The following is a 13965-nucleotide window of genomic DNA, read 5'->3' on the forward strand; positions in this document are numbered from 1 at the left end:
TACAAGTGTTAGTGCTGGTTTGCCGTGCACAGGAATGCTGAGAACACCATCGCTCTGGCCTTGTTGGACGGCTCCAGAGGGGGGCCCACATCCGCTCCACCAAGGAGAAAACTGAGGTCTTCCAAGCGTTCCTCCCTGACATCTTGGGTCTGTTCCCACTGACTCCAATCTGAAGAGGGTGATGTTCCCTGCTGTCCTCACTTTGATCAGGACCACTGTGGACTGGCATGTACCCACCTCTTTTTGTAGAAACTCATCCCAACCCCTGAGCCTAATGGTTAAAGTTCAACCCATGCCTTTCCCAACGGGATGGGTCCACAGGGACAAGTGGCCTCTGCTGGGGACAGGCCACTCAGGTCACTGGGCTTTGATCTGGCAAACAGCAGCACAAGTCTGCCAGGGAGCTAGAAAAACTTTACGGTGGGGCTGTGTGAGCACCAGGGGATTACGCGGGGGGCAGGGGCGAGCAGATGAGAGCAGAGTCCCTGTTTCTTTGGTGGTGTTGGCCCTGTGGTTTGGGGCTCCGGGACACTCAATAGCAGACACAAAGCCATGGTGTGCACGTGAGGAGGGACTGGCAGGCTCAGACGTACAGGGATGGGACTGGCCAAAGTGTTGCTGGGTGGACGGGTTGGGGGAGGAGTCAGCTTCTGTCCACCCACCAGGGCACCTGAAGTCACAGAGCACTTGCTTGCCACAAAATAGGTGCAATTTCATTCATCCTTTTTTTTTTTTTTTTTGAGACGGAGTCTTGCTCTGTTGCCCAGGCTGGAGCGCAGTGGCCGGATCTCAGCTCACTGCAAGCTCCGCCTCCCGGGTTCCCGCCATTCTCCTGCCTCAGCCTCCCGAGTAGCTGGGCCTACAGGCGCCGCCACCTCACCCGGCTGGTTTTTTGTATTTTTTGGTAGTGACGGGGTTTTACCGTGTTAGCCAGGATGGTCTCGATCTCCTGACCTCGTGATCCGCCTGCCTCGGTCTCCCAAAGTGCTGGGATTACAGGCGTGAGCCACCGCGCCCGGCCTTCATTTCTTAAATTAGAAGGTAGGAGATCAAGAAACTGCTCCTTTCTGTCTGTTTACAGACATTCTTCATATTTGAACCCAAAATGTTTAAGTCAAACCTTCTTTAACTGATTTTTTCTAAAATGGACCCTGTGAACCTGGATAACCCTTCCACGTGCAGAAGATTGAAATTTCTATTCCTATTTTTTTCTCACCTGTTAAGATTTTCTATTTTTCATATGTTCCGTAGAGCACACACTACATTAGTACGTAACACACAGATATGAATTTACATATATGCATGTTCATGGCAAGTGTGTGTGAAAAGCTTTTTACTGGAGTGAGTGAGAGAAGCCTGGAGCCTACCATTCTCTGAGAACCCTCAAATTTCTCTGCATCACTTTTTGAAATAGGGCTTTATTCTCATGTGATAGAAATTGAAAGTCATTTCTTTTTTTTTCTTTTTTTTTTTTTTTTTGAGACAGAATTTAGCTCTTGTTGCCCAGGCTAGAGTACAGTGGTGCGATCTCGGCTCACTGCAACCTCCTTCTCCTGGGTTCAAGTGATTCTCCTGCCTCAGCCTCCCGAGTAGCTGGGATTACAGGCATGAGCCACCACGCCTGGCTAATTTTATATTTTCAGTAGAGACAGGGTTTCTCCATGTTGGTCAGTCTGGTCGTGAACTCCCGACCTCAGGTGACCTGCCCGCCTCGGCCTCCCAAAGTGCTGGGATTATAGGCGTGAGCCACTGCGCCCAGCCAGAAATTGAAAGTCATTTATAAATGCACTGATTGCTCTCCACAGTACTCCATGATCTCAAAATGATACACTGTCCATGAAAAAATGCTATTTTAGGTGAAAAAATCAAATAGGAAAAACTTGCATTGGACAAAATCCTTGAAAACACACGAAAGTTTCTGCACAAGTTTTGTTCACAGTAATTTCTTTTGCTGAGCCACTGGGCTTTTTTTTTTTTCTTCATGGTTTGTGTTTTATTCTTTGAAGAATGCTTCTAAAACATGGCACTAAGTCAATCTGAAAGGTAAAGTTTAAAATCTTTTTAAAGGATAAGTTATATGTAATGACTGTTCACTCTACAAAATCTTCCTCTTAGGGCTTACGATACACCCAGCAGGCAGGAGCACCCAGGTTTTCCAAATAGCCAGTTATCACTTTTCTCTTGTCTGCATGGATTTCTCATTAGCTGTCTTCTGTTTTGTTGCATGATTTCAGAGTCCCCCTGCTTTCTCTGAGAGGTGGTCAAGCTATCCTCTTTTCTTCTTCCCTTGCTAATTTCCTGGGTTTTCTTCGTGTTTTCTGGCGGGCAAGTTCTCGTTGATTTCCACGGGCCATGCCGACCACCGACAGAGCCTGGAAGACAGCGAGTTGAAAAACCAAGGGCTCCCTGGCACTCTGGGCTACTGTCACTGCCACTGGATTTTTTATGGGTTTTTACTGATTGCATGGATTTGTACACCTGTTTCCCCCACCTGCTTCATAGCAGCAACTTCTCATTAATAAGGGCTCGAACGCCCAGTAGCCCCTGTTGAGATGCTAATCAGCTGTCTGGCTTGGGCGACCTGGATTAATTGCACCATACGCAGCCTCTCCTGGGGAGTTCGCATCAACGGCTGCTCCCATTCTCAGACAGGAGGACAGAGCTGCCGCCCGACAGAACGTCGGTGCTGACGTCAGCATTCACGTGGGCAAGAGGAGAGCCCTGGGGGACCCCGCTGGCGACCGATGCTGTTTCTGCTTGCACACACCCAGCTCTTCTCCCTGGCAGCTGCTGGGTTTGCTCTGGGAGACCAGCCCTCCCCACCCGCCCTCCACGAGGCTGGACCAGGCTGATCCTTCCCCCGGACGTGTCTCAGGACTGGCCACTCGGAGTGATGGTCATCGCCGGGTCCACAGGCTGGCCAGTTAAGCGCCGCCCCGGGAGTCTTGCTGGAACGATGAGGAAAGAGGTCCTCCCTCTCCCAGGGAATGGCTGAACTGGAAAAACCTGTCTGTAGTTGCTGGGACCCCTTCGCGAGATCCTGCTCAAGAATGGAGAAAAACTAGCCAGGCAAGGTGGTTCACGCCTATAATCCCGGCACTTTGGGATGCCAAGGTGGGAGAATCACTTGAGCCCAGGAGTTCGAGACCAGCCTGGCCAATGTGGTGAAACCCCGTCTCTGCTAAAAAAATACAAAAATGATAGCCAGACTTGGTGGCAGGCGCCTGTAATCCCAGCAACTCGGGAGGCTGAGGAAGGAGAATCGCTTGAACCTGGGAGGCGGAGGTGGCAGTGAGCCGAGATCGTGCCACTGTACTCCAGCCTGGGTGACACAGCGAGACTCCGCCTAAAAAAAAATGGGGAAAAACCAAGCCCAAAGATGGGAAGGGCGGGGTGGAGAGAGAATCAGAGAGAGAGAGTCAGAGACAGAGATGAGGGAGTCTGTGCAGTGGACTCCTGGGGGTTTCTGGAGCCGGTGAACCTGGCCCCAGTCCTGGAGGGGCAGGCTTGGGTGTTTTCAGAGGGTCTCATATCAGCCCAGATTGAGAACCGACCATGAAGGCTGCTTGGCCGTATGTTTGTCTGGACAAAACAAATCAGTCAAAGTGCTAGGCCGAAGCAAGGCCAGTCTCTCTCTCTCTCTCTCAAATGCATGTTACTACGCAGACAGTAAGGGCCTCTGTGACCTTTACAAATGGCCTAGCGCACACACAGGTAAGTGGCCCCCATATTTGAGCCTCGCTGACCCACTTTACAAGGGAGGAAGGTACAGGAAGCTTAGGTTGTTTCCCAAGTTTCAGAGGGCACCGTATCCACACAGCAGTGACTGGGTAGGGTCCTGGTCTCTCTCGACAGCCCAGAGTGTGTGGCCTGTCCCTGGAGCAGGTGGGATCCATGCCAGGTGGGGCTGAGTGGTGCTGATGGCCACCCCCTCCTGTCACCCCTGGATCATCATGTTTCCCAGTGGGGTCTCCTTTCAGGGCTCCAGTTCACCCCAAAGCTGACCTCTTCCAGTGAGACCTTCAAACCCTTACGGTGCCCCTGCATGAAGTGGTAAAGTGGGGGGGGGGGGACGGGGAGAGTGGAGGACGAATTACAGAAGGAGCCCCCCACGAGGAACAATTGCAAAGATGTGTTTTCAGGGACAGTCCCCACGACCATGGGCGGTGGCCCTGACGTCTGGTCTCTCACCTCCAGGAGCTGTGCGTCCACCGTCCAGTATGGCACCTGGGCACCCCCTCTCCTTTGGCCGTCCCCAGCACTGGGCTCATGGGCAAGTCCTGTGGATTTCACCCTGTGGAACCTCTCCAATCTGTCCATTTCTCTTCATCCCGTCCGCACTGCAACCCCCTGCAGCGAGCCTCTGTCTCTTTCCGTCTCTTACTTGGAGCCTGCCACAGCGTTCTCCACTGCTCTCCCCAAATCCACGCAGGATAATATATTCCCTCCCCGCACTCCTCTTCCAGCGCTCCAGCCACACGCGCTTTTCTTTTCTTTTTTTGAGACAGAGTCTCGCTCTCGTTGCCCAGGCTGGAGTGCAGTGGTGTGATCTTGGCTCACCGCAACCTCCACCTCCCGGGTTCAAGCGATTCTCCTGCCTTAGCCTCCCGAGTAGCTGGGATGACAGCCATGCGCCACCACACTCAGCTAATTTTGCATGTTTAGTAGAGACGGGGTGTCACCATGTTGGTTGGGCTGGTTGCGTACTCCCGACCTCAGGTGATCTGCCCGCCTCGGCCTCCCAAAGTGCTAGGATCACAGGTGTGAGCCACCGCGCCTGGCCGCCAGATGGACTTTTCTTTTTTTTTTTTTGAGACGGAGTCTTGCTCTGTAGCCCGGGCTGGAGTGCAGTGGCCGGATCTCAGCTCACTGCAAGCTCCGCCTCCCGGGTTCACGCCATTCTCCTGCCTCAGCCTCCCGAGTAGCTGGGACTACAGGCGCCCACCTCGCCCGGCTAGTTTTTTGTATTTTTAGTAGAGACGGGGTTTCACCGTGTTAGCCAGGATGGTCTCGATCTCCTGACCTCGTGATCCGCCCGTCTCGGCCTCCCAAAGTGCTGGGATTACAGGCTTGAGCCACCGCGCCCGGCCAGATGGACTTTTCAAAACACAAATCTGATCCTACCCACTCTGGCCCCAAACTTTGTGAAGTCTTCCCGGTTGCCGCAGGAGCAAGACAACACCCCTTCCTCGCTGACGAGGATGCGGTTGCACCTTCACTACCTTTGCTGCCGCATCTCAGCACCTGCCTCCTCTCGTCTCTACCCCCACAACGGCTGTGTGACCCCAGGTGTATCACTCAACCACTCTTATCTTCCTGTTCTTCACAAAGAATAGGGATTACAGTGAAATGTGCCCGGCTCGTGGCCACTCAGCCCGTGGTAACATGAGCACATCTGGGATCAGACCCTCTACTAAACGCTTCGTCACCTCCATGCCATGGACCCCTCCCAATATCCCTGTGAGCTGTGAGATCTGAACACCAGTTCCCAGAGTGGGAAGCCGAGGCCTGAGAGCCTCAGCAACTTGCCAAGGGAAGGCTCAGACTCTAAGCCCTGGCCGGGCAAACTGCAAGTCCTCGCACTTAAGGGCGGCCAGGCTCAGCGTTCCAGCATCCCACTCGGCCTCCTAGGCTTTTCCTGGGCCGCTGAGTGCAACGTGGATAATTTCTCTTTCTCCACCCTGGTGACATTTTCAGAGAGAGGAACCGTCGGAAGGTTTCAGGGTTTTCTTGACGTGGGCGTTTCGAGGTGTTGACGAAAGGACCTCTGTGACCTTTACGAATGGCCTAGTGCACACACATGTTAAGTGGCCCCCATATCTGGTGCCACACAGGCCAGAGCGAACTTCCCGCTCCTCTTATAACGCCCTCACTAATGTGACTGTAACTTCATTAACTCCAGGGGACCAGATCGGATCCTTGTAACGACTGGCGAGTAAGTGAACCTTCACTATAGACAGCGGTCTTTGCTGATGACTAGCTACTTCATTTAAAAAAAATTACAGTGAATCAACTACATGCCAATATTGAACAGTGTCTTCCTCTATTTTAGCTTCCAGAGCAGCAAAATAAAAACTAAATTAAAACCATCAAAAACAAAAAAGTGTAGTAGTTCATGCCTGTAACCCTAACATTTTGGGAGGCTAAAGCAGGAGGATCGCTTGAGTCCAGGAGTTCAGCCTGGACAACGTATTGAGACCTCTAACTCTACAAAAAACAAAAAAATTAGGCAATGATGGTGGTACGTGCCTGTAGTCCCGGCTACTCCGGAGGCTCAGATGGGAAGCTCACTTAAGCCGGAGAGGTGGAGGCTGCAGTGAACTATGATTGCACCACTACACTCCAGCCTGGATGACAGAGCAAGACCCTGATGCAAACAAAAGAAAACAAAACAAAACAATCAACAACTGCAGCATAGGCACAATCTTGTTTTGATTGGCTTCATTTCTGATCATGACCTAGTCAGCAGTGGCCTTCAACAAATCTCACTGTAGCTTGTTGGATGGTCACAGATAGATTCACCTTTGCCCACAGGTTCCTTCTCTCGTCCACTCACACCTGTTCATGACGCTGGGCCCAGCATTGCACAAGGCCTGCGGATAGGGAAAAGGAAGCTCCAGACACGGACTCGGGGATGTTGTGAAATAACATGAACAACATCACCTTAAGTTGGTCTGTTTTCAAGCCAGATATTCAGGCATGGATGCTAAGAATTCTTACATGGTCAAGTATTAATATTTGAATGCAGCCGTGATTGAGGTGGAGGTGGAGACAAAAGGCGTGTCTGCCTAGAACATGTCTCCACTGCTGGAGGGAATATTCCGTGGCAGCTCCCGCATGCACCCTTTCCCTCCATGTGAGTGGACTCCACACTCTAAGCAAGGTGTTCTGTATTGCAAACTCGGCTTGTGCCTCTCTCCAGCCCTGTGGCCTCGCTGGGCAATTTTTCTAATCTCTTTGGAGCCAATCTTCATGTTGAAAAAGGACAAGTCCCATCTTCAGATCGACACCTGTCCCAGTGCTGCCATTCTGTCAAGGGTCCTCCTTGGAGTGTTTGTAAGTCATTTTTACTGCGAAGTAACCCAGCCACCGGCCTCAGGGGAACCTCTGAGCCTAATTCTAGAGGAGACTAACTCAGTAAGGTTGCCCAAGGTCGCAGAGCCCATGACTGCGCCGAATCCTGTTTTTATTATTGGCAAAAGGGAGCTGGGCAGCAAATTCAAGGTACAGCATTTTGTTTTTCCCAGTGAAAATAGCTCCCTTGCCCCGTGTTCGGGAGATCAAAGGCATTCTTGCTCATTGCAAATAATTCAGAAAACAGAAGGAGTATAAAGAAGAAAATGAAAGGCAAGGTAATTCTAGATAAGCAGCGGGAGATAACCAGAAATGACATTTCTGGGAATTGCCCTATAGTTTGGGAATTTTTTCCGATGATTACCCACAAATGCACATTTATTCTACATAAATGATAACGTGTGCACATTCACGCCATCACTTTTTTTTTTTTTTTTTTTTTGAGACAGAGTCTCGCTCCGTCGCCAGACTGGAGTGCAGGGGCGCGATCTCGGCTCACGGCAACCTCCGACTCCCGGGCTCAAGCGATTCTCCTGCCTCAGCCTCCTGAGTAGTTGGGATTACAAGGTGCGCGCCACCAGACCAGGCATAATTTTTGTATTTTTAGTAGAGAGGGGGGGTTTCGCCATGTTGGCCAGGCTGGTCTCGAACCTCTACCTCAGGTGATCCGCCCGCCTCGGCCTCCCAAAGGGCTGGGATTACTGGCGTGAGCCACCGTGCCCGGCCGCCATCACTTATTTATATTACGTGTTACCTGTAGGACATATCTAAGACCATGGTCACTGCTGCGCGTGCTAACTCCCGCGCGTGTCCACTCAGGCACCTCTGGACAGACGCTGGGGACCCCTGACCACTTATGTCTGGGAAAACGCCACCAAGCGCTCCGGAACCTCAGGGCAGGATCCGCCGCAGCAGCAGGCAGGACCCGCTGGGGGCGCACAGCCCACCTGAGACATTGTAACTACAAGTCCCAGCAAGCCTTGGTGCGGGGACAGGACGGACGACCGGGGTCCGGAGAGACTACAAGTCCCGGCAGGCATGGCCCAGACGAAGGGACTACGAGTCCCCGAATGCATGGCTCCCCGCTTGCGCAGGGCACCCTGGGAGGTGTAGTCGTTGAGGGAGCTAATGCCTATTCATTCCGTCTCAAAGAAGATGCAAATTCCTCACACCGTCCACTGAGGTGATTTTTCTCAGGCAGGCCACGGGCGTGGGCGAAAAACTGGGGGAAAAAGCCCTGGGAAGCCGGTAACGTCGCGGAAGAAGGCTGCCTGCGCATGCTCACCGGGAGGCCGAGCGGGAAAAGCGCGCGCAGCTGGCCTCGCTGCCCGCAGGGGGGCCTCGCCCCAGCCCCGCCCCCGGCCCCGCGCGCCCGTTGAGCCTGCGCGGAGGGCGGGGGCAGAGCGTCGCGGGGAGGGGCTCGCGGCGCCTGCGCAGAGCGGCGGCTTCTCTCGCGAGGACGGACGCCATTATCGCAGCTCCCCGACAAACACCACGAGAATTCCGCAGCCCACACGGTAATTGCAGCTCCCGCAGCCGGTCGCGCCTCCGCCTCCCCCTTCCCGCGGGGCGAGAGCGAGAGCGAGATCTCCCTCCTCCCTCCTCCTCCCGCCCGCCGGGCCGCCCGCGCCGCAGCCCCGCCGCCTCCAACCGTCCGGGCCGGGCGAGCGCCCCCCAGGCCCCACTCCCCGTCCCCGGCCGCGCCCCGGAAGAGGGGCTCCGCTTCCTCGCTTCCGCACCCCCGGCCGGCGTCCGTTGTGCCGCGGCTGCCCCAGCCCGGCCCGGGGGCCTCGCGCTCCCGACCTCTGCCCCGGGCCTAGCCCCGCGGGAAGGACCCGGGGCCACGGCGGGGAGACTGGAAAGGCCTAGAACCGCGCCCGGGCTCCTCTGGGGACCGAGTCTCCCAAGGGGTCGCTCCTGCCAGCCAGCCAGGAGCGACAGGCACCGTTTTTGTGCCTCCTCCGTGGCTGTGGACTGGAGCCCCATAGCCCGGGACTCGCACATGCAAGTCTGGCGAGGCAGCGGAAGGGACGATCCCGGGGCGACCGCCGACCCCGGCGAGGACCCCAGCCCGTCCCCCTAGGGGCCCCGATGAACGAGGACTTCGGGGTGTCCCCTCCCCAGCACGTTTGTGCGATTTCTGTGATCTAGTCCTTAAGAAAGGTGGCCGTTTTTTTTTTCCCCCGCTAGGATGCAGAAAGTAGATGACATTCCATCCACACTGTGTGAGCAAATTGGAGAGAGTACCTTGATAGAGGACTGATGTTTTTCACTGATGAGATGGTAGGGGTTGCCTTGCTATTGGAGAAATACTTCATCCCTGAAGAACTGTGAGCAAGTGAAGCGAGTGTGGGCTTTGAAGGGTAGCGAGCTTGCACCCTGACCGGGGAGGGCGCGGGTCACACAGTGGTTGATGTGGAACAGGTAATTGCCCTGTTTGGAGTTGCCTGTTCTGCCCGGGAATGTACTGCAGGTCCTGATGGCGATGGCAGAACTATAGTAAATAATAAGAGGAGGCAGTCGTAGGGGCCACTTTCAGCTGGAAGTTCTTGGGGGACAGAAAAATAACTTGGAGTAGTGAGTGGTTCTGAGTAAACTCAGGAAATAGCAAAGAAAAACTGGATCTGGTCATTTAACACGCAGCTCGCAAATATCCAGTGCTAGAAGAAAACACCAAAACGCGGTAAAATTCTGTATGTAGGTCCACTTCCTGTGTCTGGCAATTAAAATAAGAATATATTCTTGCGGTGTTGGATTCTGTCATCACTGGCTTTAGTAGTTTTATTTTTTGGAGATAGGGTTTCACTCTGTCCCCGAGGCTGGAATGCAGTGTGGTGATCTTGGCTCACTGCAGCCTCGGCCTCCCTGGCTCAAGTGATCCTCCCACCGCAGCCTCCCGAGTAGCTGGGACCACAGACACCACCACCCCTGGCTAATTTTTGTATTTTTGTATTTTAGAGGGGGTTTCACTTGTTGCCCAGGCTGGGGCTTTAATCTTTTTTAAAAAGAGCGTGCATTTGTGATTCCACGCTGTGTGGGGGCAGCTCAACATCTCGGGTGCTTCACCATGACCCGGGAGGCAGAGGCTGCCCCAACTTTGTAGATGAGGTGGCCGGGCCGGCAGGCACTAAGGGACTTGCTCAGATGTACAGAGCCAGGGTTCAAATTCAGTCTGTTTGAAGCCTGTATATTTAGTATTTTAATTAATATAATGTATACAATAGGAACATCAGTGAAAGACTTACAGTGAAAAGCAGTGGTCCCCTGCCCCACCTCTCAGCCCCATTCTTCAAAGAGGTTTACATCTTGAGTGGTTTCTTTAGGTCATTCTCCATAGCTCTAAGTAAGCTGATCTTTTTCATTTTTTTCCTGAGATAGGATCCCCAGATGTTGGCCAGGCTGTACTTGAACTCCTGAGCTCAAGTGATCCTCAGCCTCCTTAGTAGCCGTTAATACAAGTGTGAGTGACTGCACCTGGTTCTCAGCTGCTACTTGGTTTTACACAGCCTTGACTTTCTGTTACGATGGGGTGATGGAGCCCTTCTGTCATATCCCATCTCTTCTATCCCCTGGACTGTCTGTGTCAGGCCTGTGTAAATACTGTTCTCTTCACAGACAAATTGAGTGTTTGCCTTCCTGTACAGCATGTTTTTTTTCTGTTAGTCATGGCTTTTCTCTTGGCACTTTCTGTTCCCATCGACTCCTTACATTGTTTTAAATGATCTCAAGGATAGTGTCAGGTCCCCTTCCTCCTTCAGCCCCTAACCTTTTTCTCATCTGGATGGGTTATTCTTTAGCCTGCAGACCAGCCAACCTGATACTTTCCTTTCTTCTACGGCTGGGTGTGTTCAGGAATGTTTTCATCTTGGCTTTGTTCATTTCCACAGGACGCTCTGGCAGGTGCTGTTCCTCCCTGGAGACCCTTCTCCCTCCCTGAACGCTCTTGGATCCTCTCTTTGGTGTTAATGACATTTTACCGTGTGCTGAGGTGTGTGGATTCCTACTCCGGGGACTCTTTGACTCTGGTGCCTTGTCCTTCAGCTCTGGGAAGTTCCCTTGTTCTGTCTGAGAAGTTCTTCCTCTCCAGCTCTGCTCTTCTGTCTTAGGAGTTCCTGTTAGTTTGTGATGGACGTTCTAGATGGACCCCTGGAGTTGCGTCTTTATCCTTCCTTCTGTGTCTTGTTTATTCTTATTTCTGGGAGAGGGCTTTAATATGTCTTCACAATCAAATTTTTAATTTCCAAGCATGTATTTGTCTTGTTCCTTTTTCACAGTAGCTTATTGTTTTAGAAATGCCTCATCTCCATGACTCTAGGGAAACTAATAAGGATTCTTTCCAGTTCTTCTTTGTTCTGATTTCTTATTTCCACTAATGTCACTTAAAAAAGAGTGTTGGCTTCTTGCTTTGTATGGCAAGTCCTCCTCAAATACTGATATTTACTGTTGTCTGAGGCAGGAGGAGGCTGGCGGAGAGCCCCGGGACTGTGGGGTGCTTTTGAAAGAGTCCAGTTTTCCCTCGGATGATTGGGAGCCTGTCACTGTGGGACCTGGAGCGCCAACTTGCAGATACTTTCTCTGGGCTGCTCCGCTTCTTTGAGAAGCCCCTTTGCTGGCCGTGGGGGAGTTCGCTCTCCTGTGCGGGACCGACTTGGCAGGTGCGGGTTTGGCCTGTCCGCAGGGCTCTGTGAGGCCTGGAGCGCCACGCCTGTGCCCCCGGTGCTTTCCCTTTACCCTGATTGGGTTCTCTGCATCTGTCAGGAGTGTGTTCGTTCTTGTGGGTTTATAACACTCTATTAAAGATGATGCTAATGGGGTGGGAGGACGTCACCTGTGTGGCCAGTCACTCCCCTTGAGCAGCAGTTTGAAAGCCCGTTCTATTCACCCCGCCTTCCCGCTGCCTCGTGGCCTTGGTAATTGCCCACAGTTGATGGGATGAGGTGCCAAGCCACTGTTCCACAGCCGCCTGCGAATTGCGGCGTGGGCTGGTGGCTCTGGCCCTGTGGCCTTGGAGGGCTGCCAGCGTACCTGGGCAAGGCCTGGCAGACCCGTGTGGTAGCAGAGACCCTGACTTTGGCTCCTCGCTGGGTCAGTGTGCCAAGCGGGCGGTCTGCCCTGCTGGTTTCCAGGAGGGCCTGCAGTGAAGCAGTGGCGAGCGTACTGGGAGCATGATCTTGCTGCCTGGTAGCTGACTGTCACTGGGAAGCTGTGAGTAGTGAGGTGGGCTCTGTCTTCTGTCTGCCAGAGCCTTGCTAGCAGAGTGGTCCAGGGGCCAGCAGCATCCATGTGTCACTTGGGTATTGGTGAGAAACACAGACTTTTCAGACCCCACCCAAGTTCTCATGCAGAATCAGACTGCAGCTTGGTTAGCTTTTAATTTTCAGGTAGTTTTTGACTTTACAGAAAAGATGGAAAAAATATTTCACTGAGCTTCCTGTTCTCTTCATCCGCTTCCCCTAATGTTGACATCTTATGTAACCAGGCATCCATATAAATACCAGAAAGTTCACAGCATTATTGCCTAAATGACAGACCTTATTCGAACTTCGGTTTTGCACCAGTGTCCTCTTGCTGTTTTGGGATCCCCTCTAGGACCCCACACTTAATGTCCTTCTGTCTGTGATATTTACATAGTCACAAAGTATCTCCCCCAGGATATACATCACAAAGGGAGAAATAAAATTGTAGCCTCTTGGTGGAAAAACCCAGCAGATATTGTGTGAAGCAAGTGATCAGGGTAACACCATCAGTCATAAGATGTTGGCACCAAGGACCCAGCGAGACACACCACTTCTCTGGCAGTGTTGCCAGAAATGCAGTCTCATCATGAGAAAATGCTGCACCCAAACCGGGGGATGCCCACCACAGTCCTTGCCAGTGCCTCTCAAAAGTGTCCGGGTCTTGAAAGACAGGGAGGCTTAGAATTTCTTGCAGGCAGGTGGCTAGATGATGTGTGCACCGTGGTCCACACGGAAGGGCCTCCCTCAGCCTTGAGGGAGGTGAAAGAGTAGGGGCTTGGGGGCTCCAGGCACAGGTGCTGGGCGGTGGGCCTCAGTGGTCTTGTAGCTCCCGTCACGCTTGTTAGCCTTTGGATTCCTCGTTGTCTTCATTGATACTGTACAAATCCCAAAAACGATTAAGTGATTTACATGACATGGCGTTGCAAGGCTGACTTGAAAATGTCCGTGTAACTCACAGGACCAGTTTAGCCACTGAAATCTAGAGAAACTAAACATTTCCTCATTTGGAAGGAAAGACTTTGGGGGAAAGTGAATTCGAGGGTCTCAGTGAGAATGTCTGAGATGAAAGCTTTGGAAAGCCCTGCCTGTGCCTGAGGTAGATAAACATCTCTGTTTTCTCTTCACACGGGTGATGGCGGTGAAAGGATGACATCATTTGGCTTGGTCAGCAGAAGTGCTCTGAACCATCCGGAACTTTGGGGGCTGTGGGAAGGAGTTTCAGGAAGTTGAAAACATTATTGGGTGGAATTGCACTGTTGCAGTTTGCTCTGAAAAAGCTATGCTTGTTTTGTTCGTCAGCTGCACCTGGGGCCCATCAGCCCCGGCAGGAGAAGAATGGGGCCAGCGATTGGCACACGGCCTTCCCAGCCGCAGAGCTGCCTGCTTTGGTTGTAATCATGGGCAAGCTCAGGTTTCTGCGTCTGCATGTCCCGGTGGGCTCGCCTGGGACTCCCCTTTGTCTGTTGTACAAGACTCTACTCTGCCCGCCCCTTTGGAAGACAGGATGCCTCCATCCTCAAGGAGTAGAGAAACACTCTCCCCGATCCTCCATCCTGACCCCCATGCAGGGGGTGAAGTGCGTCCCAGAAGCCCCCTCTCCCGGGTGCCATAAGTCTCAGAGAGGAGCACCCCGGGGCCTCCGTGACAGGAGCCT

The 13965-nt window shown here is 52.8% G+C and overlaps 2 protein-coding genes, 1 long non-coding RNA gene and 1 pseudogene across 9 annotated transcripts in view; 1 reads left to right on the forward strand and 3 right to left on the reverse strand.

Annotated features, from left to right (window-relative positions):
* Window positions 1–142, reverse strand: part of CA5A (carbonic anhydrase 5A) — a 54550-nt gene extending 54408 nt beyond the window's left edge. For both annotated transcript variants that reach the window (XM_038008179.2, XM_007994320.3), the window contains exon 1: window positions 4–142. In XM_038008179.2, coding sequence (XP_037864107.2) covers window positions 4–142 — 139 coding nt within the window. The remainder of the gene's footprint in view (window positions 1–3) is intronic.
* A 1369-nt stretch (window positions 143–1511) lies between these two features.
* Window positions 1512–4211, reverse strand: LOC103233440 (small EDRK-rich factor 1 pseudogene; annotated as a pseudogene).
* A 2215-nt stretch (window positions 4212–6426) lies between these two features.
* Window positions 6427–8400, reverse strand: LOC140711716 (uncharacterized). Its single transcript, XR_012093010.1, has 2 exons — window positions 7829–8400; window positions 6427–6593 (listed from the first exon to the last, which is right to left on the reverse strand). It is a non-coding gene; the product is annotated as an uncharacterized lncRNA (long non-coding RNA).
* A 74-nt stretch (window positions 8401–8474) lies between these two features.
* Window positions 8475–13965, forward strand: part of BANP (BTG3 associated nuclear protein) — a 127524-nt gene continuing 122033 nt past the window's right edge. Inside the window, exon 1 of one of the 6 annotated variants that reach the window (XM_038008163.2) lies at window positions 8475–8591. Coding sequence is in view for 2 of the 6 variants with exons in the window: in XM_038008157.2 (XP_037864085.1) it covers window positions 9337–9357 (21 nt within the window). In the remaining 4 variants the exon portion in view is untranslated. The other 5 variants (XM_038008157.2, XM_038008158.2, XM_038008166.2 and 2 more) reach the window with 5 other exon arrangements.

Source organism: Chlorocebus sabaeus, chromosome 5, assembly GCF_047675955.1.
Source record: "Chlorocebus sabaeus isolate Y175 chromosome 5, mChlSab1.0.hap1, whole genome shotgun sequence".
In the NCBI taxonomy this organism is placed as follows: domain Eukaryota; kingdom Metazoa; phylum Chordata; class Mammalia; order Primates; family Cercopithecidae; genus Chlorocebus; species Chlorocebus sabaeus.